Genomic DNA, 27172 nt, shown 5'->3' on the forward strand with positions numbered 1-27172 from the left:
TTCTGTATTATCAGCTATTATAATAGAACAATTGGTAATTAAAATTGTGTATGTATTTCTTCTACAGACAGCATTACATAAAGGGGTTTCCAGACTACAGATGGTCTGTCGCACCCAGTGAACAACAGCACTCTCTCCATGATCACAGTAGGACACTGTCACATTTCAGTTCATGCTTTGCCATAATTCATACAAACCATTGTTAAAACAGCTATGTTAATATGCTACACTTTTTGTTACATGGCTTTTATGTTTTTCACTGAAAGAGGACAAACGCACTGAATAAAGAAGTACTTTGATAGAAATTATTGTTGTAATGTTATTTTTTTATTTAAAACATGCAACTTGAATGTATAAGATACTGTTTGACTACAATTTTCATGGCACATGTTGCTTATAGTGGTCCATAGGACCACTCGGGGTGTTTGTGCATTTGCTTAGACGCAAAACAAATTAGAGGGAACATTGATCGCAACTCCAACTTTGGGACTGATTTTAAAGGGAAGATTTTACCGTTTTACACACAAGAATTGCTAAACTGAGAGAAGTCAGTCATGAGTATTTCAGGTGAAATAAGATTCATGTGGTGAGGTAGAAAAATCATCCTGTTCGTAAGGTGAAAAATCGAATATCAGGGCAATCGTATTCTGAGGGTGCGTCGTACACCATTTTATTTACTTTCTACTGCATTTTCTTGTTCAAAAAATTCATTAAGTTCTATAAGGAACGAAATAAATTGAGTCTTTTGGGTTTTTGTGATAGGTTGGCTCCGCTGTGTGTTCTTTCAGCACATGATCATATAGATACTACAAGAATTTTCTACCCTAAAAACCGTAAATTACTGTTTGATTATTGTCCAGTCATTTGTACCCTTAGCTTCCCTGCATCAACTTATGGACAGTTTGTAAGATTGAAAATTTTTCATGTAAATTCTTTGGGAATAGTTGTCTCTAAAGTCAAGGCCACACTGCATCCTGCTCATCCGGCTTTGAATGCTTTTGTTGGGACAATCGGTCGAAATATTGCATCAAAGCGTGTAGCTGAAATATTTGCTCTTACTCGAAGTGGTTGAGCTAGACACAACCGGTGCTTGCGTTTGATTGGAAAACATCAGCCATAACAGTATTCACTTAATTTCATCACGAATAATTACTTCAATTCGTAATATAAAAAATGAAATAATTTGACTGTAAGACCGAAAACAGCTAACAAACTGCTCACCTCGATTCTGACTAACATATGCAAGTTTTGATCTCTTTATCTGAGATATGTGTTTTTTCAGACATCAGTTTGATAGTTGTATGGCCACAGCTTTGCAATTTACTACATGTGATACGCTGTCAACATCATGTATAACTGTAATAATTGAAATTGTATTAGGTCGTATTGAGTTATAGAATACTAACCAATTATCTTCGCAAACTTCCCATCATGGCAGCATTTTGCAGCATTAATTGCTGCTGCTGCTGCGCAGTGGCTAGGTTGTTCATCATCATTGGGTCCACCATTGACGATACCATGCCTGGATTCATCATCACTGGCATACCCATTGCATCCATACCCCCCATAATCCCCATAACTCCCATGCCTGGAATTCCCCCCATCCCCATCATTCCAGGTTGGGTGCCAGTCATCATGAGCGCTTGATTAGACAATGCGCTCTGTCGAGCCGCTATAGGATTGTGGGACGGTTGTGCAGATCCAGTCACTGCCGCTGGCATCACTTGCATTCCTCCGGCCAAACTCATTGATGGGTTGAATCCTGTGACTTGCACTTGATTCTGAGGCATGGCAAACTGGCTCTGTAACTGTTGCTGTAACTGTTGCTGCTGGTCCTCGTAACCTGCTTCAAAATCACCAATGTGAATATTCTTGATATAACGCGGATTCATTCATTGCTTAGCAAAACATGATGATGAATTGAAGTATCAGTATTTTTCTATCATTTACGATTGTTTTTGATGTTTGGCATTATCTGACTACCAGGATGTTTCAAGATTGAAGCTGACAAAATTCACGACAGATTCAAATAAAATTGAAATGAATAGTTGCAAAAAACAGACAGAATAGAGACACGTAACGCTGCAACTTGAGCTCAATAGCTGTTGAGCTCAAGTTTCATTGTCAGTCAAAAACGCAATTCTATGGCTGTTTGGTTTACATATTTGAAATCAGGATAAAATGAGGATCAGTTTAATATATGATTATTGACTAAATTTACAATGAATAACAACTTTGTACATGGGAATTTTAGTTTTCCAACAAAGAGGTCCAATTTACTTCGCATGCCACTATAGCTGAATTGTAGTCAATTATAGTTGTAAATCTTGTATGCAATTTCCTTATAGCCTGCTACCACCAGCTATGTAGTACATAATAGTTGTAAATGAGCCAGGCTTAGTTTGTAAAAATCATAATGTTTGCTACCATATCACTAATAATTTATCATTTTAGTGCATCATCAAAATTTTAAGGCTTCAAGCTTCTAGTTTAAATTAAGGTTGACTTGTACCAAAATTCACATTACAGTTATTTGGTATCAAAAGACTCACCATGTCTTACTCTGTTGTGTTGTAGGTGCAAAATATGTGGAAATGTGATTACAAGCTCTTAAAAGCTCAAAAACGAACAGTTAATCGCAGCTATTCCGAAAACGCCGTAGGTTAGAATCTGATGTGCTTCTGTTTACACTTTCTTGCAACCTCATTCGTCAAAACATTTTCACAAATATTCTTCATGCATTCAATAAAACTATGTCTATTGTCCTGACGCGTCTATTGCATTATTATTGTAATGCTGTCACTTTGAGCACTGATCTCTCAAAACTTAGCCTAAAATTTGTTTAATTTTTTAACCTTAGCTCTAAGGAGTGCATATCATCCTCTGATAAACATGAGGAGCTTGTTGGTCACCTGTGATAGTCAAAAAATGCTGCAGAAATTGTTCGCGCCATTTGGCGGAAAATATGGGTCACATGATCAGATTATGACTAGATTATTAGACCAGGCTTAAACGAAACTGTAAAGTAGCAAGCATCTATATTTAATAAGGGCTTTCTGGTAGAACCCGAAGTGTTTGTCATAAACTAGTGCTATGAGAAGTGTTGTATTGAGCCTTTTATTGACCTTTAATTTCATTTCATCACCAAAATAAAGTGATTCCAATCTATTGCAGTTTTTTTAACTTCGTTTCGGAGCTTTTGAGAGTTTGTAATCACATTTTCACTCATTTTGACTTTGCAACACAGCAGAGTAAGACGTGCCCAGGGCTGATACTCCACCCTAAAAGGCCCATTAGGTGCGGCCCAAAATCACGTTTTAGGGGGGTTTTCAGACCATGGGGCACTGTCAGTGAATTTGCTACTTTAGGGGGGGGGGGGGGTTTCCACAACCATGCCAGTAAAAGGGTCCATGCTCATTAAGGTTTTATTCAGCCAAAGTAATACCAAGAAATTGTACCGAAATTCCAGTCTTCAGTTTAATGCAGATTGCTGCTGCTTGCTTGCTGACGGAAAGGAAGGGAAGAGAGACAGTTGACAGTGCATCATCTTAGCAACCCTTTAGCAATATACTCAGATTGAATAATATATTTATTTCATTGATATGCATTATGTTTTCCTTTGTAAATGAAAATGATGGTTGATGTTTGGAATCAGTTTTATTAACCCTTTTGCAGGCATAGCGACATTTTGTCGTTTTGCGATACTTATGTTATTGGGCAGAGCTACTATTATGTCGCCACACGAACGGTTTTTATAAATTGGTTTATGGTTAACTAATTGCCTTTTTTTGTTTAATTTTCTTACCAATAGTAAACTAAAATATATTGGTCTCTGTTAGCAACAAAAAATAAGCCGTTTGCAGAAGAAAAAACGATCGTTTTTGCAATACTAAACAAACAAAAACTCCGAAATAAAAACGTATTTAAATGAAATTGAGAATTTTGTTTGTAGCTTTTTTTGTTTTATTAATGCATGGATCATATGGTATGTTTAGCAGGGCGTGGAACCTGGGAACTCTAGGGAACTCCCAGTGTTTAGGGGGTGTATTTCAAATTGACCAACCAGGTGATTGGGGGTACAATATCCAAATTCAAATTGAACAACCAGGTGATTGGGGGTACAATATCCAAGTCTGGGCCTATCCAGGTGGGTGTTTCTTTCAGAGTATCAGCCCTGGGAAGACGTGGTGAATCTTTTGATACCAAATAAATGTGATGGAAATTTTGTTGCAAGTCAATGTATAAATTAACTTTTTAAATATTATCGTTAAAAATATAAGAATCATTTTTGCTTGTCTTCTTGTGGTGTGCGATTCATAAAAGTGAGATAGGCCTAACAAAAGCAGAAGTTGATTGTGTCGTTGTCTAGAAGGCGCCGTATTTACCTCAATTTATTAACACTTCCAAAGTAACTGGTGACACGGAATTTAATCGGCTGTTAGCGAGCGTGCCCGTGTTATCGCTAGCTGAAGATACCCCCAAGTGTGTTTAGGCACACATCAGCGATATCTCCGTGTTCCTCATTATACATGCCATAAAATCGCCTAGTGTGTTTGGGGTTTGAGAGTCCATGCATCTGTCCTAAGCCACGGCTGTAGGTTGAGAAAAAGGATTGCATCATACGAGTTTGGAACTCCAATATGCAGCTAGGTAGACCAACTCACTAGCCACTGCGCCATCCCACTGCCTTCGTATGTTGCAAAATAATTGTCAGATACGTATTACTCATGAAAATCTCTCACTCATCACAATCTCACTCATGACAATCTCTCACTCATGACAACGATGCACTAGACTACCAGAGTGCTAGTCTAAATAATTTCCTTTGAAAGCATTTGGATCAATTCTTCAATATTTCTAAGCTAGGCTTAGCCTGGATGGTTTCAATTGTAAAAACTTGGCTAAGCAGACACTTTCATTTAAGTAGACTCTTTGTGTGGCATGACTGGCGGGTAAAATCATCCATCTAGGTGATAAGAAAGTTGGTCCTATTTAAAAATGAATCACATGTTTCATAAAGTATGGCTGGCATTGTTTGTACAGACTGCCTAGTGCTTAGCATACACAAAAACACATGCCTCTTACCCATGCGAGTTGATGTCTGGTAAGGCTGCTGTGCTGTTTGAAAGATTTGTGGTTGTTGTGGTGGTGGTGGCGGCGGCGGTGGCGCTGGTGTAGTAGGTAATGGAGTTTGCTGCATTCTCCTTGCTCCTTCATTTCCCAAACCATGACCGGCTTCATAATAGTAATCATCATCATCTCCCCCTACACACAGACAGCTTAGGCATAAGTATCTGCCACTCTAGTCAATGGTCTATCAGAGGCTAATCATCTGATAAGTTCTAGGATAAAATCTAATTCTTCACTTTTTATTTGAAAGTACATTTACATTCGCAGCAGTATTTCAACAAATAATAAGTCAATTAGTTGACCTAGCAGTCTACTAGCCACATTAAAATGCCTTCACCCTAAACATAGTGTCTTGTTATTTTGGTAATTTACTGCGAATCAGTTTACATTACACTTACAAATTCTCTAATCTACAGGCAACTCTCTATAAACGAATGTAATGCAAACAAAAAGGTACATCTACAGGTTAATATTTAATTTTAACCTGTTGTTTATAATAAACTTAAAATAATTAAATATAATAATTATTATATTGCTTGGTTTCCATACTCTAAAAATGCAAACAAAAACACTTGAGACAAGATATTGTAACAAAAAGAAATGTTGGTTATTGTCCTAACTTACCACATGCTTTCAAAAAGCAACAAATACAAAATAATGCAAGGAAATGGGATCAATTAAAATGTAAAATTAAATACATACAATAGCAGCTAACGCTAGCATTTGGTTGGGAGTTGGAAATAAGTTATCCTTCATTACAACAGTTGACTTTGATAAATTTAGATTTTGATACACAGACATAACAGCAAACTTTCATTTTAAACTAAACGTTATTAAAATGTCTTTGTCGCTCTTAGTTTCAATTTTTTCGCCGCTTAGCTATTTTTTCTTCTGTTTCGCTTTCACGATCAGCTGGACATTTTAAGAGAAACCTATTTAAGGATGTTTGCCTTTGTCGCCCTTTCAACTTGTCGCAAAAAAGACGAACACAGGTGTCGTGACATAGGGCTAATGCACGACTGCTAGCCAATTTGTCCGAATGTCTATTTTAGTCTTGAAAGATAACATCACAGTTTTTACATAGTATCGTTTTAGTCAGGCTGTCGCCGACCAATTGTTGCCCTTTATCCAAAACCTAAGAAGTCTCTCATCTCGTCGTAAAGATCGCTGCGCCGTTTAGAAGCTATGGTTAGTCCTTTTACAAACTTAATGCCCTTAAAATAATCCTTCTGTTTGATAATTGTGCATTTTGTGGATGTATTTCTGTCATATTGCTGAGCTAGCTCAATCATGCGTATTTCTTTTTCATTATTTTTTCATAATTTTATGTTTAATATCATTTGTCATCATTTGCTTTTTCTTTGCATTTTCCTTTATTGTACCCGTTGGCTTTCGGTTTACGCACAGTACTTTTAATTCACATAATTCTGCCCTGAAAAACGCGCACATAAAACACGGTACTAAAGTATAAACTGAGCAGTTGAAGAATACGCAGTGATGCTGTTCTCATAAGACACCTCCAACATACTTAGCCACTGGCTCGCGTGTTCATATCTCAAACATGGCTCGTATGTTAGTGCTAAATCTTGCTTAAAAGCTGGCTCGTATTTCAAGTTTCTCGTATGTTGAGACACTCGTAAGTCAAAGTATGACTGTACTAATATGAGCTGCAAGTAGTTTGCCACCACTAATACTAGTTGTTTTATTAACCTGCACTTTTTGTCAAAGTTAGCTTGTAGCTGTCCAAATGTAGACACTCCTTTCGCCCTTCACGATATCTAGAGTGTTTATAATTTGAGCTGGTTAAGAGCTGACCTACATAAGGCACCGTTTCCTCGAGTTCCAGATACAATGATCAGCAAATCATGCCAACATCTTATCATTTCTTTCTTCATTTCTTCTTTCTTCCTAGTTTTTCAATTATGTCAGAAGAAATATATATTGACTGATGAGTTTACAAGGTCAAGGTCATTTTACATGTTGAAGATGTGGTTGTGTAAAATTTAAGTTGATTTTAAAAGAGAGGATTATTTTGTCTATCAGTTGATATGTTGTTTGTTGTGTTAGGCGATCTCATTGTCAAGATATTTGGCTAATGCGATAGAAGTCTAGTCCTACGCGGCTCTATTGGCATATGTTTTATTTTGTATTTGCTCATGTTGGCTGGAATAAAATTTTAAATCCAGCTACAAATATATTATTATCAATGTCTCAAACGCCTCAAACAAGGAAAATTAGGAACTTGTCATATTAACTTCTTCTAAATGCTGTGTAAACATTCGAGTACCGACTACCAATTCTACCAGTCTACGGTAATTAGGTCGTCGAGTTAGCTTATTTCATCACGGCCATTGTATCAGCCAAGTTCTCAGTTGCTACACGCACACCGGAAACTAGCTACTAAATAAAATAGGCACGCCGGCATCTTTGGAAATAATATGTATGAATATATGGCGAAACCAACTGCATCCCAAAGTCATGTATATTGTATAGTCTACGTTATCTAGTCATTACTAGTATCAATTTGTAGAAAATTTTACTAGTCCATTTGATTAATTAATTCAAGTACAAAACAAATGGGTTTATGAGTTGACCGAAATAGTGAACGCAAAACAACATTAAATTCTTTGAAATCAATTAACTCGCCAATTCTGGTAAAGCATTAATAAAACCATTATTGCACCTGGTTGGCGGTTTGTGGATTCAGATTTTTTCACTTTGTAGGGTGGAGCATAAAATTTTTTGAACTTAATATTTGGTCCATTGGAATAGTCGAGCTATTCAAAAGTACCTGTCAATACAGCTCTGATTATACTTCATAAATCCATCTATCAGAGAAGATTTTAGCACAGATGATAACAGGGCTATAATGTATTCAATTTGTTCTGCAAATCATGTTTTGCATTGTCTTCAACAATATTATTTTATTATATACTTTTACAAGCCGAAAATTTTCATCGCAGTACAAAGTTTTTATTAAAAGCATCTATCCAAGTCGTGGCCATTCACATAGGTCCAGTTCATATGATAAGACAAATTAATCTACTGCAGCAAACTCAAACAAAACATATTATGGTTTGTGCACCACACATTCGTGTCTCTCTTTCCCATTTATGGCAGTTTCCAGACCGACACGACTGCTCTTCTAGTGAACCAGTAAACATAAACATCCTGCAACATTAAAACAAATGTAATAAATGTCGTTCATATATATACATATATATATATATACATATATATATATGTCGTTCTAACGGGTATCTACTGAAAACTTTCAATTTGAGAGTTAGATAGAATGCGAGTATAATTTTCAAAACAAATAAATGTTTAACAAAAGCATAAACACGCCAAGCCAACAATTCAAAGCTTTGTTTCTGAGAGTTGAAGATGAGCATTGATCAATCGATTCTTTTTAATTTTTACACACTAAACATAAATTCTAATCATGAGTTTAATTTACTAGCTAAAAATGCCAAAGAAAATGCTATAGCCAGGTGAAATGATAAAAGTTGTGAAGCAATGAAAAAATTATGCAACGATGATTCGTGATAGCAAAAAGATATAATTTTACTTATTAGTAGATGTATTCATGAGTACTAAAATTATTACCATTAGCTTAAAATATATGTATAGGATACTCAGAGTTGAAGATAAATTTACCTCCATTCTCCTATCTTCCTCTGCAGCATAATGCTGCTGACGCCTGTCAGCTCTAACCATAACCTGCCTGATGATTAATGTAAAATAAATATGTCAATGCATGTAGCTACTAGAATCTATTAGTAGAATCTATTAGCAGAATCTACTAGTAGATTCTACTAGTAGAATCTACTAGTAGAATCTACTAGTAGAATCTACTAGTAGAATAGTGTAGCAATAGTGTAGAATCAGCTAGTGTAGCACTAGTGCAGCGCACTGCACTAGTGCGCACTGCACTAGTGCAGCGCACTGCACTAGTGCAGCGCACTGCACTAGTGCAGTGCATAGTGCAGTGCAATTTAAAAATAGAAATGTCTAGTGCAATGCTAGTGCAAATTTGACATGAGTCCCTGGGTGCACTAGTGCAAGTGCAGTGCTTAGTGTGACATGGTATGTACAAGTGCAGTGCCTAGTGTGGATTAGAAAATTCCCATAAACGCACTAGTGCAAGTGCAGTGCACAGTGCAACATAAAATGCTCTAGTGCAATGCCTTGTGCGGATTGGAAACTTTTTCATAAATGCACTAGTGCAAGTGCAGTGCCTAGTACGACATAGTATGCACTAGTCTAAACTACATGTAGATCTAAACTGACTGACGCCAACTTTGAAAGGCTAATGTTCCTTCGGTCTAATAAACATCTTCTCTGAACAATATTGCTTATCAATTTTGCCATCAATATGACTTACTGTTTACATGATACTGGTTTATTCAAGGGTAGATTTTCTTGTTGTACATAGTACATTTATGTAATAAGAAGTGAATTCTTCCATTCCATGCTTGCTTAGTATATTTAGTTATTGTAATTGTAATACATTGCACTATTTGATATCTGTTGTCATCTGCACTATTTAATATTGAGCATTATTGTAGGTCTATGGTTTGTTTGAAATTTTAGGTGAGGCTAGTTTATTTAACAAATACATGGCTGACATCCTTTGCACGGCTATTATAATTGTACTATTGCAGTGGATAGCAGTAGATATCTGTTGATTAGCAAGCAATTCTTGCAGCTGCTATAGCAAAAAAGCTCATTGGTCTAGTGCCTAGTGAAGTTTAATAGTGAAGTGCCTAGTGCATTTATGATTTTACACAGTGCTAGTGCAATGTCTAGTGCACAAGAATTTTTGCTATTGCAGTGCCTAGTGCATTTTTGACTTCACTTTTCGATGCACTAGTGCTAGTGCAGTGCCTAGTGCACAAGAATTTCTGCTAGTGCAGTGCCTAGTGCATTTTATATTATTACTATGCCATGCACTAGTGCTAGTGCAGTGCCTAGTGCACCTTACTGTCGTCTAGCCAGCAAATAGTGCAGTGCGCTCAATACTCACTAGTGGCCCCAAGCCTGGTTGTGTTGTAGGTGCAAAATATGTGGAAAGGTGATTACAAGCTCTTAAAAGCTAAAAAACGAACAGAAAATCGCAGCCCCACGAGTTTGCCGTAGTTTGGATTCCCTTTCCAAAACGCCTCAAATGTGATGTAGTTGTGAGAGATGGTTTCTGTTTACACTTTCATGCAACCTTATTCGTTGAAATATTTTCACAAATATACTTCACGCCTTCAATAAAACTATGTCTATTGTTCTTACGCGTCTGTTTTATCGTCATTGTAATGCTGTCACTTTTAGCAGTGATATTTTATAACTTTCCGTAAAAATTCGTTCAATTTTTTAGCCTTAGCTTGAATGAGTACATATCATTGTCTGATAATCATGAGGAGCCTGTTGGTCACTTGTGATAATCGAAAAGTGCTGCAGAAATTATTTGCGAAGTATTGGGTCACATGATTAGATTACGACTTGCCAATTAGACCGAAACAAAACTGTAAAGTAGCGAGCATCTATATTTGATACGGGGTCTTCGGTAAAATCCGAAGTGTTTGTCATAAATTAGTGCTACGATGTTTTTTATTGAGCTTTTTATTAGCCTTCCATTTAACGTGAGAACATCACGTGACAAGACAATAATCAAATTTCGTGGCTACGTCAGAGAAATAAAGAGATTCCATTCTACGGCGCGGCTTTTCGTTTTTGAGCTTTTAAGAGCTTGTACTCACCTTTCCACATATTTGGCACCTACAACACAATGTAGTAAGACATGGTGAATCTTTTGATACCAAATATTTGTAATGTGAATTTTGTTGCAAGTCAACCTTTAAGCAAAGTAATGAACCAGTCTCATCAGCAGTGAAAGCAAACGAATCTGCCCACGTAGGATTAAATGTTTTATTTTTCGCTGTCACTTTTCTTAGTATTCGCCATAGTTTGGCTACCCGTGGTAAGAAAAATCAATAAGTGTCATGCTGGCTGATGTAATTTTGGCGGTTTTATTGGCGCATAGATAGGAACGCATCCAAGTGACAATGTTTGATTTATCACCATAATTACAATTTTTTAGCTCATATTACAAAATATAGTGATAAAACCTCTATATTTTTTATGAATTACTTGGCATATGGTGGAAAAAGAAAAAAAACTTCAAAGTCAGAGGTAGACGCAGCCAGATAGCTGCAGAGGTAGCCGCATGCTGCTTCGGAGCCGCGGGTTGCCGACCCCTGTACTAGTAAAATCTACTAGTAGAATCTACTAGTAAAATCTACTAGTAGAATCTACTAGTAAAATCTGCTAGTAAAATCTACTTGTAGCCGATGCGATGCATGCGCGTAATTAATTAGTAATAGAGTCATTCCCCTAACAACGAGAATCTTCAGCACGACAGACAAACTGTTTTCCGAGTGATAACATTTAACATGACTTATATAAAAATTTCGTCTTGATGATTGGCTAAAGAAGAGATCTTAAATTTATCGCACGTGGACTCTTTTCACATGTATCCCTCATTACGCCACGAATGAAGCACCCGCTGGAATCTGAGCTTTTTAAAAGATGGCCTCATTCAAACGCATATATCTCTGGGCAGGGTTAGTCTACAAAGACAAAATATGACATCAAAATGTAGCTGATGTTTTAGCCTTTTATTGGTCTTAATTTCATTAAATCGACCTTTTCCACGCAACCACATCTTTAATATACAGTGAAACATGGATAACTCAAACTTCACGGGACCGAGCGAAAGTGTTTGAGTTATCAGAGCGTTCAAGTTATCAGAGCACAGTCACAAGTGAATGTATTTATCAGTAGATACATATACAAACTACATGTATATATAAAACTAAAGTATAAGTTGTTTATTGTAAGTTAAAGGGCATCTGATGTAGAGTTTTAAAGTATTTATCAGAAAGTATAGATATTTTTATACACTTGAGATTTGTGTGTTGTTTTAGGTGATGTGACGGCCAGAACTTTTTCAGATTAAAATTGGCAAAGCCTAATCGCGGTTAAAACGCTCAGAAGACATTTTTTCTTCTGAGTATTTTACTCGAGATCAATTTTGCCAATTTTAATCTTAAACGTCTTGTCAGTCACATCACCTAAAACTGCAAACAAATCTCAGCCCAGTAGAAAAATATCTATTCTTTCTGATAATTTTTAAAACTGGACATAAGTAAACATTTATGACCAATGCAAAAAAGCATGCTTTACATCTGATCAGTTGTTTCATTTAAAAAACTTATCGAGTGTAGTCTGTGACAAGGTATTTTTTTGACAAAGATCAACAGTGTGACTTATTGTAGAAATAGATTTTAAACACCTATTATAGTCCTTAAAAATTTGTTAGCCTTTTCTAACAAAATTGACCCATCGATAGGTACGCCTTCACTACGCACTTGTCTAAACCAAGTCAATAATACACCATCCAAATCATCCTGCGACGTTGAACGATCTCTTAGCCTTGATGAATTTTGGTCACGTAACGATCTTATTCTGTCTTTTTGTTTAATCCATGTTGACACTGTACTTTTTAGAAGATTTTCTCTTTTTGATAATGCTGATAGCTTTTGTCCTGCTTCGATTTCCTCGAGTACTTTAAGTTTGTCAGAAGGTTTCCACGCTTTTCTTTGCTTGCGTGATGCCATCGTAAAGCGGATGTCTGTTGTAGCGGACGCCAAGCCACCAGCCTATTTGTGACATTTTATCTTTATGTATCCGCATTTAATCACTGTTACAATATGTATTTTGCATGCTGTGTCTATCTTTATTAAATTTTTATCGCTAATACCTTCTAACGTTTATAGCTTGGCCGTAACTAAGCGAACGTCTTAGCGACCCTATTAATCATTTTTATACGATTTCTTTTTCGGTTCCATTATACAGTACGGGGGTATTATACGTATGTACACTATACGCGTATAAAAAGCGCTTTCGTTAAGAAAGCATATTAGTCTCAGCTCCGCGACTAGTGGAAACTCCTTCGAAATAAATTGAACGAAAACCACGTTTGTGAATTCGGCAAAAAACTGTTTGAATTAACGGTGCAGAGATCGAGTTATATAGAGCCATTTATCATTGCGTGGGAACGGACCAAGCAAATCCATTCGAGTTAACCATGTGTTCGATATATCCGAGGGCGAGTCATCCATGTTTCACTGTATAAGTTTTTATCAGTTTATAATAGATCTTTTATAATGGCTAAAACATCTTATTTGAACTTCCGTAAATGCGCTTGGCAAAATGACAAAAGAGCCAATGAGATGCTATTGATGCCAAAGCTTAAGCAAATGGTAGCTTGTTAGATGCAAAATTATTGTCATGGGTAGCTTGCGCTTTACACTTCAGTGTCTGCATCAACAATAAACATTACCTCATTCAGCATTCTATTTCTCTTTGCCGTTAGGTTGAAGTCTTATCACAAAAACCAAGTGTAGATTAACCCACATAACATGCTTTAATCATATTGATTAATGGATAAAGTGGCGTGAGGTTTGGCCGGTTTCCACATTATAGTGAAATGATAGGCATTACATCAGAGACAACCAAGTTGTGGTGCCCTTTGCTAAATAGTTTAGGTAGGTTCCATGTCACTGTCTATCCATACGAGTGATATAATATCTGTGAAGTGTAAAGTCAGCTAGTAGTACCATTTCCTATGCACTCACAAATTACAGTTCATTGTAATGTCTATAGTTCGCTGCCACCACCGGGCCACGCATGAAACCTATTAACCTTGCCGAAACACATTAAAATATCAGTTATGCCATAATTACACTGCTTATTAAAACATACTCATGCTGCCGCACTGGAAACGGTTTTTCTGAACGACTTCCACTGGTTTCCCTAATGGTGACATTGTACGTGCTGACTCATATTTGCTTTTACATATATATACGCCAGTTTCAGATTAGCCACGCAGTAGCAGTTTTAGTGCTGTGGGCAGCAAGTAACCCAGCACAAAAAAGTTTTATTATCAATAAGTGACAAAATTATAAGTGAGAGACTAGCAGGCCTACGGAGGCAAAAGGTCAGTTTTATTATATACCTATATGTATTTTATTTGACTAAATTGAATGCTTTTGTTTTAATGTGACTTTCATGTCAATTATATAATGTTTGTTTTATGTTATTATACTTTACACTGTAGTTTTATTGTGACATGTACTTTTGTAGACTTCACGGTCTATTCTGGCTATCAGTAAAATAAACAGTCATATCTACCAGAATACGATCAGTTCAGTTTAAACCACCGCAAAACCTGCTGTCATCTCGATTCGTGGCATTTTCGCTACAGTGAAGTCTTATCCTATGGTGGAATAAGAAACAATCAGTAAATCAGCACAGAAGCAACAAATCTTCTGGATCATCAGAAAACAGTCAGCTATTCAACGTAAGAGACATATCATTAGAATTGTTGAACAATCAGTTATTCGTGGAACGAAAGAACCACAGCAGTCGATCAGTATATCAAGAGAATCAGCATACGTAACATTTATCAGTACAGGACATTATCGTCTTAAAGCAGTCAACTCAGCAAAAGGCAGTTACCTATTGCATCAGCAGAAAACCACAGCATCCCATCTCTCCTCAACAGGAACAGATAAGCAATTTACTTCTATTCTTATTTTTCAATCAGTGTTTTTGCAAGCTTTCTTTTCAAACTTGCAATCAACTCCAGTTTTAGTAACTTGGAACAAGCTTGCTGTAGAGAATTTCTTCTCTAATAGCGACTAGTCCACCACATAAGTGGTAGACAATGAGTATTATTCCACCTCACTACTACTTGCACACGCTTGAAGACGACAAGTCACTGATTTGTAGGATACGTTTATAGCATGTATATATTTGTATTCCTTTAAACCGTGAAATCTGCAATTGTAATAACGATGTTGATAATAGGCAAGGCAAAATTGTAACGCTCTATATAATATCAAATAGAAAAACACAGATTCGCACAATTGCAAATTTAGAACGCATGCACATGCAGGCAAATGACAATAATAACTGCATATAAAATTGATGTATAATAAAATGTAAAATACCTTGTATGGTCCCATGCATGCTGCTAGTGATGAAATGGAGGTTAAATGCTAATGTTTGTTATAAATGTACGTTTGTTCTGGTAGATGGCTAAAATAAGACTGATTTTAGTTCACACAGAAAATGCAATGGAGTTTTATGTATGAGTAAAAATATGCTTTTAATTGGTTGCACTAGCAAAAAGATCCATTTTGTGGTAATTCAGAGTTTTGTAAGCTATGATGATGACCTGTCTGCCGCCAGTGCAATGTTTATCTAGTAACCACTCAGTTATCCGGTGACCTGAGTAGGCTGGTCAGCAAAACTTTACACTCCCACCTAAATTTAGAATTAAATTTATTTTAGCAAAGGGTGCAGTGTTTTCAATTTTAATTGCAAGACATGAAACGTACCAACTTTTGTACGGGTCGTTCCAAAATCGTTCTGTCCTTAGTCGGTTTACCCAATTTATCCAAGTCTGAAGTCCCAAGCAGAACGGAAGCCTTTCTAACTTTGTGATCTACACCTCTGTGAATGGAGATTACTCTACCGGTTCTCCAGTAGTTTCTGTGCTCATTACTGTCAACAATGGTAACTAGATCTCCCACCTTTAGGTCTGGCTGGGAAAACTGCCATTGTGTTCTTTTCTCAATCGCCGTCAGGTATTGTGTGGTCCATGCATACCAGAATTCTTGAGCTAGCTGCTGTGATTTCCTGTACATACTGCGACCGTACACTTCTTCGTTGTCAAAGTCTCCTGGTGGTGGTGCTGTGAAACCAGACTTGGCTGTAAGTAGTCGATTAGCTGTTATGATTGGGTCTGTGTCAGTAGCATTTGTGCCTGACAGTGGTCGGTTATTGATGGATGCCATTATTTCATAGAATGCAGTTCTTAAGGCTTCTGTAGACAGTCTTTGTGAGTACTTTCCAAACATGCTGTTCATGATTGACCTGATACTTCTTATTTGGCGTTCCCAGACACCACCTTGGTGACTGGCTGTCGGGGAGTTCACTTTGTAAGTAATTTTCTTTGCAAGGAGGTACTGTATTAGTTTGTTGTCCCTCATGGTGAGTAGATCCTTTTCCTGTTGATTTCTTCCTCCTAGAAAGTTTGTTCCTCCATCACAATATATAGTAGCCACAGAACCACGAATGGATTCGAATCGTCTAAGTGCTTGGAGAAAGCTGTCTGCTGAAAGGTCCTCTAGGAGCTCAATGTGTAACGCTCTACTATATAAACATGTAAACACAACGCCCCATCTCTTGATGACTGTTCGACGGTCCTTGACTTCGAAAGGCCCAAATGTGTCTATGCCTATTTGAGTAAAAGGTGGACTTGGTTCACTTCTTTCTTTTGGTAAGAGTGCCATTAGTTGCTGTAGTGGTTTGCTTCGTTGTTTTAAGCATGTTATACAGTTGCGAATTATAGACTTTGCTAGGGTCGGTGCACCAACTATCCAGAAACCAGCTTGTCTGATTGCAGCGACTGTTGAGTTAGAGCCTTGGTGATGGGTCAGTTCATGGTAATGCCTGACTAGTAGTTTTGCCAATAGTGATTTTGCTATAATGATTGGATGGTTCTCTTCATAAGTGAGATGAGTGGTTACTCGACTATTCATTCTTAGTGTGTTTTCCTTGTCCAAGAAAGGAGTTAGACTCGCTATTTTGCTGGATTTTCTGACTCTTGTGCTATTGGAGAGGCTGTTCACTTCTTCAATGTAGCTATGTGATTGTTCCATGAGAATTATTGACTTCTCTGCTGATTTTATTTCGTCATTCTCAATTGGTTGCTTTTTGAAGCATTTGTGTCGTAGCATAGCTTTTGCATTAGCTACAGCTCGCACCAATTTGCGCCAGGAGCTAAACTTCTCTATGATTGTCTGTGATGTTGACTTCTCTGTTTGTAGAATAGTAAGTCCAGTTTTCTTTCTCTTGATTTCTGGGCTGTTTTCTATCGCTTCTTCAAAGTTGAGATCGCTTGTTAGCTTGTGACTAATATCTGGCTCGTGTAGAAAGCTCGGACCATTATACCATGTGCTTTTCATAAGTTGACTTACTGAAGCTCCACGTGACACTGTGTCTGCAGGGTTTTCTGATCCTGGTACATGGTGCCACTGCTTTGGGTTGCTATGTCGTCTGATCTCGCTGACTCTGTTTGCTGTAAACATTTGAAAGGGTGTGTCATTGTTTTTAATGAAACCTAGAGCTGCTTTTGAGTCGGACCAGAAGAATTCTTGGTCAACGTCCATATCTAGTTCTTCTCCAATGAAGGATTTAAGTCTAGTTGCCTCCACTGATGATTGTAACTCTAGCCTTGGGATTGTAAGTCCCTTTAAAGGCACAACTTTTGATTTGGCAGCAATGAGGGTCACATGAATGTTGCCCTCATTGTTGATGATCCTTGAATATGCACAAGCTCCATATCCATCTAAGCTCGCATCACTAAAGTAGTGTATTTCTGTCCTTTTGACATCACCAAATTCTGTAGGCTTGAGACATCTTGGTATACGGATTTGATTCAGATTGTTGAGGTCATCTTTCCATTGTTTCCATTTGGACTGTAAAGTTGGCGACACTTCATCATCCCATCCTTTACTTTCCTGACAGGCTTGTTGCATCACGATTTTTCCTTGAAGTAGAAAGGGAGCGAGGAAACCTAAGGGGTCATAGATCTGGGAGACTGATGACAAAATTCCTCTCTTGGTAGCAGGCTTGTCGATTGGGTTACTAGTAAATATGAATGCATCTGTTTCGGTACACCATTCCAGACCGAGAGTTCTCTCCGATGGGAGAGTGTCCTTGTAGAGGTGTAATCCTTGTAAATTGGCCGCCTTTTCACTTTCAGGAATAGCTTCTAACACTTCCCTGCTGTTGCTTATAAACTTATGCAACCTGAGATTGGCTGCTTTACATATGTTAGTGGTGTCTCTGATCAAGTTGATAGCTTCTTCAGGGCTTTTTACACTTCTAATCCCATCATCTACGTAAAAATCTTTTATAATAAAATTAGCTGCGGCTGGATGCTTCTCTGATGCTTCGCTTGCTAATTTTCTCAATGCAAAGGTTGCAACTCCAGGAGAACTTGTTGCGCCGAACAGGTGCACTGTCATTCGGTACTCTTTTATAGTTTCCAGATCACGGTCTACCCATAGAAACCGCAGATAGTCTCTTTCCTCTGTGTTCACTTTAAAATTGAGAAACATCTTCTGTATATCACATGAAAATGCGATTGGCTCTTTTCGAAACCTGAGTAGTATTCCGGGCAGACAGTTTACATGGTCTGGTCCTGAAAGAAGCTCGTTATTTAGACATTTGTCTTGGTATTTGACACTAGCGTCGAAGACTACTCTAAGTTTGTTTTCTTTTGGATGATGCACAGCAAAGTGCGGTAAATACCAGATTTTTCCATCTGGTGGACACTCTGTCGGAACTGGTTCTGCATGACCACTGCTGAGTATCTCATCCATGAAGGAAAAGTATTCCTCCTTTAAGGCATGGTCCTTTTTGAGCTTACCGATTAGCAAGCCTAGTCTCTTAACTGCTTGTGTTCTATTGTTTGGCATAAATGGGGTCTTTGAAAATGGCAACGGGAGAGTGATTGTGCCATCTTTCATTGTATCTGAGTTCTTTTCTAGTATTTCTAAAAACTTCTTATCATTCTGTGACATCTTTTTTCTACTGTTCAGATCTTCAAACTCATTGTGTTGTATTGTACAGTAGCTTTGTTGTGGTGTAATTATCTCTGAACTACCACCACAAAGAGTCCATCCTAAAACAGTTTTGACTGCAAAAGGTTCTGTAGGTTCACCGACAATTGATTCATGCGGTGCTAGCAAATGGGAGTTGTCTCTTCCAATTAGCATTTCGACTGAAACATTCAGCTTAGGTGAGATCAGGTGAGATATGTGACTCAGGTGTTGAATTTGCTTAGCAACTTCTCTGGTTGGTATATGAGCTTCGTTGTAGGGAATCTTCCTTTGTTCAAAACCTGTAACTTTGTATGTAATGTTGTCAGTGGCTGGGCCAATTCCACGTACGTTGAAGTCGTACTGGCTTCTGTAGCTCGTTTCTTCTCCATTTAGCGTCTGTACTGTCACCTTCTCCGGCTGTCTACTTGTCTTTAAATTCAGGGTGTGTACAGCTTCTTTTGATATGTAAGTTGTGTCTGATCCATTGTCCAGCATGGCATACATAGTGGACTGTTTACCATTTTCCGTTGACACACTGACTGGTATGAGCATGTTGAGTAGTTCTGTTTGAGAATCTCTTTTAGTTGCAGCTGTAATGTGTTGTTTGGCTTTTGGCTTATCCGATTTTGACTCTGTTGTAGCTGCTCTTGTAACTGGTGTATTTGCCGCACCTGTTTTTGTTTCTGAAATTTGCTTAGATGCTGACAGCTGAGTTTGCTGCGCCGATGACGCAGTAGATTTGGCGTTTTCCCAATCCTGTTGCGTTTTATGTAGACAGTCAGGATGTTCCCGCTTACAGAATCTACATTTCCACTTCTTGGTGCAAGAATTGTATCTATGACCTTCGTGTCCACAGTTGAAACATAGACGATGGTGTTTGAAGAAGGCTACCACTTCTTCATGTGAGACTTTCACCAACAGGTTGCACTGCGCTGTGAAGTGATTGTCCCTATTGCATCTTTTACAATGACGATCCTTCGTGCCTGCGTCCTCAACAGACCTATAAGCTTGAAGGGTTTCTGCTCTCCTTGCAGTGTTTCTTAGTTGTCTTTTAGATTCTTGCTCCTTTTTGCTTGAAGTGGATTGACTTTCGATCCCAAGGATGTTCATCGATTTGGCTTCTTCACAAACAAACTCCTTAAATATGTCGAAAGGTGGATAGTCTTCATACTTTATTTCGTGCTGGCAAACCTTGTACTTCCATTTTGTTTTCATCCACTCTGGAAGCTTCTCTAGAATTTCTTGGTTCTTCTCCTGTTAATCTAAACTATTTAGATGAGGTACGGTTTTTCTTGCGCTTTGGATGTGTGTTAGAAAATCGGCAAACTTCTGTAGACCACTGCCATCTTTTGGCTGTATTTTGGGCCATTCTTTCAGTTTTGCCTTCAGCAGACGAGAGATGTTTGTCCTTTTTCCATAGCGTTCTTTAAGATGTTGTCTTGCGTCTTCGTATGATTCGATGCTGTCACTTAGCAAAAAGCCTTCAATGCATTCTTTTGCTTCACCATCAATGAACTTTTTAAGCATCCTCATTCTTCTTGTTCCAAATACGCCTTCAGTTTCCAAAAAGTCGTCGAAATCGGATTCCCAATCTTTAAACTTGAGCGGGTCTCCTGTGAATGTTGATGGTTCTACAATAGTCCGCTTTGTTCCTTTCATAGAGGCTGCAATCGTATTGGCTAGCTTTTCTATGTCGCTAACTTGAGGCCTGCTTGTAGCATGAGAACCTTGTGTAGAAATGTGTGCTTGGTCTACTATGTGGTTGTCCATGGACATGGCTGGCGAGGGCTTGGGTCTTACTCCAGTTATTGGAAAGCGGTCGGAAGAGCCGTAATTATCAGGCGAAGAAGACCTACTTGTGGGGGTTGATAACTCCGCTATCTCTGCAGCATTTGCCGTAGCTTGTTGTACTTCTATAGGCTGCTGCACATTTTGACGTTGCTCGAGAGGAAGTAAGTTGTTTTGCTGGTTGAGGTTCCCATTAGTAGTAACCTGTCGGGTTCTGTCCAAAATACTTCTTCTGACTTCTGCTTGCCTTTTCTGAGCATTTTGGATGTCTGCCAAATTTCTCCTAAGTGTTTCTTCTAATTGTGAAGCCAATTCTTCTTCCGCATTTTCAATGTCATCCATTAACGTATTAACGAGGTCAATGTTACCTTCACGTTCAGTGTTGAAAACTAAGTATATGCTTTCCATTTGCTCATCGAGTTCACCTTCGCACAGGCCTTTTAACTCATCACATAATGTGTCGACTTTTTGCCCGTCCTGTTCCAAGTATTCCAAAAGATCTGCTAGTCCATCAAAATTTTGTCTATCTACATTTGACAGGGCTTGTTCATAATTACCAAGTTTAGAATTTATCAAGACGGAGATCTCGGTTTTTAACTGGTTAACACGATTTTGTTTACCTTTTTCAGTGGGTTTACGGTTGCGTCGTCCTTTTACGGCTACAACTGTGCTGCTAGTGGGCTCAGACTCGGGTTCAAGACTTTCAAACTCAGGGTTTGATGTACTTTGATCTGATTGATTTACTGAATTACTGCTACTATGATTATCAATTTCTGAAACTTGATTTTCCTCACTGTTAGAATGTATAGCAATGCTATGAGTGTCACTAGTGTCCTCACTCATGCCTCAAATGACTGCTTAATTACCATAAAAATTGAACTGGCAGCAATATTTGGTGTCAAAGGTCAGCAATAAAAACTAAAATGTTTACTCTGTGTACTTGTTTCCGATTCGGTCAAAAGAATGTACTAATTGGCTTTTGCTCAATTTCTGTGTGAACTGAATCAGCTTTTACAACCATACATGTAAATTGCATAAGCATTAAATTTATAAGCAGAATTTAAACTACCTTTACAATATAAATGCTTATAAGAACTACTGTAGTAGCATTTAATGTTATAATGCTAAAATGTCCTATGGAAAGACAACTCTATCTGTGCTAATCTAGGATAATGTTCAAAACATTGCTGCTTACATAAACAATAGTCACAAGATACAAAGAACTTAGCTGATGCTGATATGTAGATCTTGCTAATTAGCTTGATCAGAAGGAAGATATCCTATCTCCGTGGTACTGGTTAGATTGTGACTGTCTCTTTTGGGCGAAGAGCTCACGATTTCTATTGACTGGTTATATTGTGACTGTCTCTTTTTGGCGAAGAGCTCACGGGTTGACTGCTTACTGATTATGATGTGACTGTCTCTTACTGGCGAAGAGCTCACGGGTTGACTGCTTACTGATTATGATGTGACTGTCTCTTACTGGCGAAGAGCTCACGGGTTGACTGCTTACTGATTATGATGTGACTGTCTCTTACTGGCGAAGAGCTCACGAGTTGACTGCTTACTGATTATGGTGTGACTGTCTCTTACTGGTGAAGAGCTCACGAGTTGACTGATTATAGGTTCAGAGATAGTCCTACCTCTGACTGCTGATTGTCTACTGCTGGCTTGTAAGGATCTCCGAGGAGCTTGCATACAAGATTTCACTGTAGAGAATTTCTTCTCTAATAGCGACTAGTCCACCACATAAGTGGTAGACAATGAGTATTATTCCACCTCACTACTACTTGCACACGCTTGAAGACGACAAGTCACTGATTTGTAGGATACGTTTATAGCATGTATATATTTGTATTCCTTTAAACCGTGAAATCTGCAATTGTAATAACGATGTTGATAATAGGCAAGGCAAAATTGTAACGCTCTATATAATATCAAATAGAAAAACACAGATTCGCACAATTGCAAATTTAGAACGCATGCACATGCAGGCAAATGACAATAATAACTGCATATAAAATTGATGTATAATAAAATGTAAAATACCTTGTATGGTCCCATGCATGCTGCTAGTGATGAAATGGAGGTTAAATGCTAATGTTTGTTATAAATGTACGTTTGTTCTGGTAGATGGCTAAAATAAGACTGATTTTAGTTCACACAGAAAATGCAATGGAGTTTTATGTATGAGTAAAAATATGCTTTTAATTGGTTGCACTAGCAAAAAGATCCATTTTGTGGTAATTCAGAGTTTTGTAAGCTATGATGATGACCTGTCTGCCGCCAGTGCAATGTTTATCTAGTAACCACTCAGTTATCCGGTGACCTGAGTAGGCTGGTCAGCAAAACTTTACACTTGCTATCAGTCTTTGTTTAGACAATTTGGTTTTGATTTATTTAGAATCATATTGTAAACCGTGCTGGCTAATCTGAAAGGCAGTTACATGAAAATTTGTGTTCGTTAATTGTTAAAAGCAGCTAGAGTGTCACCAGCGTTTGTGGTTACGGTGGAAGAAGTTTAGTCAGCCGTTCTATTGTCGCTTGCGCGTGAGATGAATTAATAGGCTATTAATATTGGCACAAACTCATCGCAATCCTTACATATTTTGTGGTTTGCTGCAGCGGCATTGTGGGTAATACCGTGCAGATTAGCAGCAGTAATGGCCAGTAATTAATCAGGTGCAATACTCATCACAGCTATTAGAAACTTTGATTTTACACATAATATTTGGTGTGCCACCGTGTTGAGTAACGATGGCTGATGAAGAAAATCATGCCACAAATTCTTTTGAAAATGTAACTGAAACAGAAAGTGCAGAGGCACCATCTGTAAGCATGGCAGCTAGTGAACAAAGTACGACACATTTGAGCAGTATAGATGTTGTAAAACAGCGAAGCTATAGAAAGCCATCTGAAAAAAGTAAACAGAATAAAGCCAGCCAACTAAAGACAGAAATAATCAGTGTGATTAGCTCAAAGCTAGATTCTTTTGAAAAGAGTTTTTCTAGCATAGACAGAACTGATTATGATGCATTGTATACCTATTTGTCTCACCTTGAGAAAGATGATGGTAGTGAAATACAATTGCTTTGTGAAGAATTTTATACTCTGTGTAATAATAAAACAGATGAACAAGTTGAAAACCTGAGAGCAATTTATCGCAGCGAGCAAGAAGAAAATGTTGCATCATTAAATGCGCTTCTGGATGAGATCGAAGCTAAGGAAGAGGAGGAGAAAGCTTTAATAGAGCAAGAGATGGAGAGACGGCTAGCAATGCTGGAGGAGCAAAGGAAGAGGCAAGCAGAAGCAAGAAGAGCATTTCAAGAACGGTTAAACCCAACACTGAGAAGAGTTACTAGTCAACCACTCAGTGTTGAACTTGACCAATCAGCAGAAGTGGAGATGCCAACAACCATTGATATGCAATCTCTTTCTCGAAGTTTAAATGAGCAGCCAGTTCTCTCTAGGTCAGTTGTGAAGTCGTCGCCAACACAACACGCAAGCAATCGCCTCTCACAGGAATCGACACCAAAGCTCACAAGCACGAGTCAGGAGTACGGTGCTCTAGAACGACTAACAAACTCCATCACAGAAGCAGTCAAAATTACAAAACGTACTATAGTTGAACCGACAATCTTCTACGGCGACCCGATGAAGTTTAGAGATTGGGAATCCGATTTTGATGAATTTCTCGACGCAGAAGGCATCACAACAAGTGCTAGAAAGATGCGCATACTCAAGAAGTTTATCAGTGGCGATGCCCGCCGATGTGTTGAAGGCTTTTTGCTGGATGACTCATTAAATTCGTATACTGAAGCAAGAAAACTCTTACAAGAACGATTTGGGAAAAAGGTGAACATAGCTCGTCATCTGAAGAAAAAACTCAAAGATTGGCCTAAAATAGGAAACAGGGATGGTCAAGCATTGCAACAGTTTGCAGACTTTCTCAGTCATTTACTTAGCGCAAAACAAACAGTCTCACATTTAAACAGTCTTGATGAATCTGAAAGCAACGAAGAAATGCTCGAGAAGCTGCCTGACTGGTTAAAGATCAAGTGGAAGTACCAAATACGTAAGTATGAAAAAGACCACGATGACTACCCTCCCTTCAGCGTATTCAAGGAGTTCATTAATGAGGAAGCTTCAACAGCTAACATCTTGGGAACCAAAGAAAGTACACGCAGTGACAAGTTTTCAGAGCTAAATAGAAGAGCAAATTCGAAGCAGTTGCAAACATTGCAAGCTTCAACATCAAAAGACAGGAAAAGCATGACAACAGAACAATCGACCAAGTATTGCAAGAAGTGTGATCAATACAATCACCATACAGCCCAGTGTAATTTGCTTGTCAAGGCCACATACGAAGAAGCCTTACAGTTCTTTAAGGAAAATCACCTCTGTTTCCATTGTGGAAAGGGTAATCACAAACACAATGAATGCTCTAGTCGGTGGAAGTGCAAGGTCTGTAAACGTTCACATCCAGATTGTCTCCATAAATCACGCAGCGATTGGGAAAGTGAAAAGCCTCAGCAGTACAACAAAACAGAAAAAATGCCCGTGGCTCAGAGCTCGCAAGCAAGCCCTAAAGACTCAACTCAACCATCCAAGCAACATATTGTGGCTATGGCTAAACAACCCAACCAAATCGGACTACTAAGTATGCTTCTGCCAGTAACGATCTTATCAGGAAATGGACGCGAAATGACAGTCTATGCGTTACTAGATAATGGATCTGACACAACATATATCACAGAAAATGCTGTAGATCAGATAAAGCTGAAATCTTATGGTGAACCAGAAAAGGTTACAATATGTACTTTGGCAGGAGAAGAAACTAGGTACAGAAAGAAGTATAAATTCTCCATTAAAGGAACTGGACCAGCAGCAGATAACTCTAGTTTTTCAATTGTTGCGCTAGAGCAAAAAACTGTACCTCAAAATGAGAACCAAATACCAACCGAAAAGGTAGCCAAATCCATACCTCATTTGAGTCATATCGCCCACCTCATCTCACCAAAGCTGGACCTTGCTGTAGACATGCTGATTGGACGAGACAATTCTCACCTATTAGCACCACATGAGTCGATAATTGCAGATGCGTCAGAGCCGTTTGCTATGAGAACAGTTTTAGGTTGGACACTATGTGGAGGAAATCCAAGTGCTGATGCACTACCATCGAGCTGTTTCGCCACACAAAACGATGAGTTTCATGACATAAACGACCAAAGAAAGAAGTCGCAAAATGACATGACCTTCCTGAAAATACTAGAAAGTGCAACTAAAACAACAGATGATGGTTCTCTTTCGTTACCATTACCTTTTACTACTACTCCATACATGCCAAACAACAAGTCTCAAGCCTTGAAAAGACTTAAACAGCTCATCAGAAGATTGCAGGGTGATGCCACTCTAAAGAGTGAGTACTGCAAGTTTATGCAGGATATGATAAACAGTGGACACGCAGAACCTGTGCCTGATAGAAGCACACTCGAAGGACAGAAATGGTATTTACCACATTTCGCTGTATTTCATCCTAAAAAGCAAAGTCTTCGAGTTGTATTTGATGCCAGTGTAAGGTATGGAAACAGAAGTCTCAATGAAGAGCTGCTATCTAGGCCTGACCAAATGAACAGCTTGCCGGAAAAGCAAATACACACGATCCGAAGTATCCTCAACAGCATGACTCCAAAGTATTCCGGACGACTAACCACAGAAATTTTGCATACAGCCTTCATGGAAATTACAGCAGCTATAAACAACAGGCCTCTCTCAACCATAAGTGCAACAGACACCGAACCAGTTATAACGATCAACCATCTACTGTCGGGCAAATCTCAAAATACTTTACCACCCCCAGGAGAATTCACATCGGATGAGCTGTATGGAAGGCACATGTATAGGAAAACCCAACAGCTAGCACAAGAATTCTGTGAAATGTGGAACAGTCAATGTTTAAGCAAAATAGAAACGAGAAGTAAATGGCAGCATCCGCAGCCAAACCTCAAGGTGGGAGATGTTGTTTTGATCATAGACGAAAACCAGCCCAGGAACTTTTGGGCAACTGGAAAGATAGTTGCCTTACATTTCGGAGCTGACTCACGAGTGAGAAAAGCGACAGTAATGCTTGCAACACCAGATCTGGACGCTAAGGGAAAACCTATCGACAATAGAAAGGTTATAGATAGACCAGTACAGAAACTGATTCTGCTTGTGTCACCTTAAGAATGTTAGCTAGTACATTTATTCAATTGCTTATAGTCCATTTTATCGTATGATCATATGCAACTTAAATTGTGAATTCATATTACTGGTCAATTATATTTACATAATACAAAACAAAACTTGAACACCCTTCATCTTAAATTTAATGCAAATTTAGGTGGGAGTGTGAAGTGTAAAGTCAGCTAGTAGTACCATTTCCTATGCACTCACAAATTACAGTTCATTGTAATGTCTATAGTTCGCTGCCACCACCGGGCCACGCATGAAACCTATTAACTTTGCCGAAACACATT

The 27172-nt window shown here is 38.3% G+C and overlaps 2 protein-coding genes across 2 annotated transcripts; one reads left to right on the forward strand and one right to left on the reverse strand.

Moving 5' to 3' along the window:
- Positions 1 to 1647: 1647 nt before the first annotated feature.
- On the reverse strand, positions 1648 to 20081 carry LOC137388153 (uncharacterized). Its single transcript, XM_068074656.1, has 4 exons — positions 15591 to 20081; positions 10884 to 10902; positions 5079 to 5265; positions 1648 to 1843 (listed from the first exon to the last, which is right to left on the reverse strand). Exons 1-4 carry the CDS (start codon positions 20079 to 20081, stop codon positions 1648 to 1650), a joined length of 4893 nt encoding a protein of 1630 aa, XP_067930757.1.
- Positions 20082 to 23411: 3330 nt separating this feature from the next.
- LOC137388154 (uncharacterized) lies at positions 23412 to 26879 on the forward strand. The gene has a single exon (XM_068074657.1). The coding sequence runs from the start codon at positions 23412 to 23414 to the stop codon at positions 26877 to 26879; it is 3468 nt and encodes a 1155-aa protein (XP_067930758.1).
- Positions 26880 to 27172: the final 293 nt, after the last annotated feature.

Source organism: Watersipora subatra, chromosome 2, assembly GCF_963576615.1.
Source record: "Watersipora subatra chromosome 2, tzWatSuba1.1, whole genome shotgun sequence".
Lineage (NCBI taxonomy): Eukaryota > Metazoa > Bryozoa > Gymnolaemata > Cheilostomatida > Watersiporidae > Watersipora > Watersipora subatra.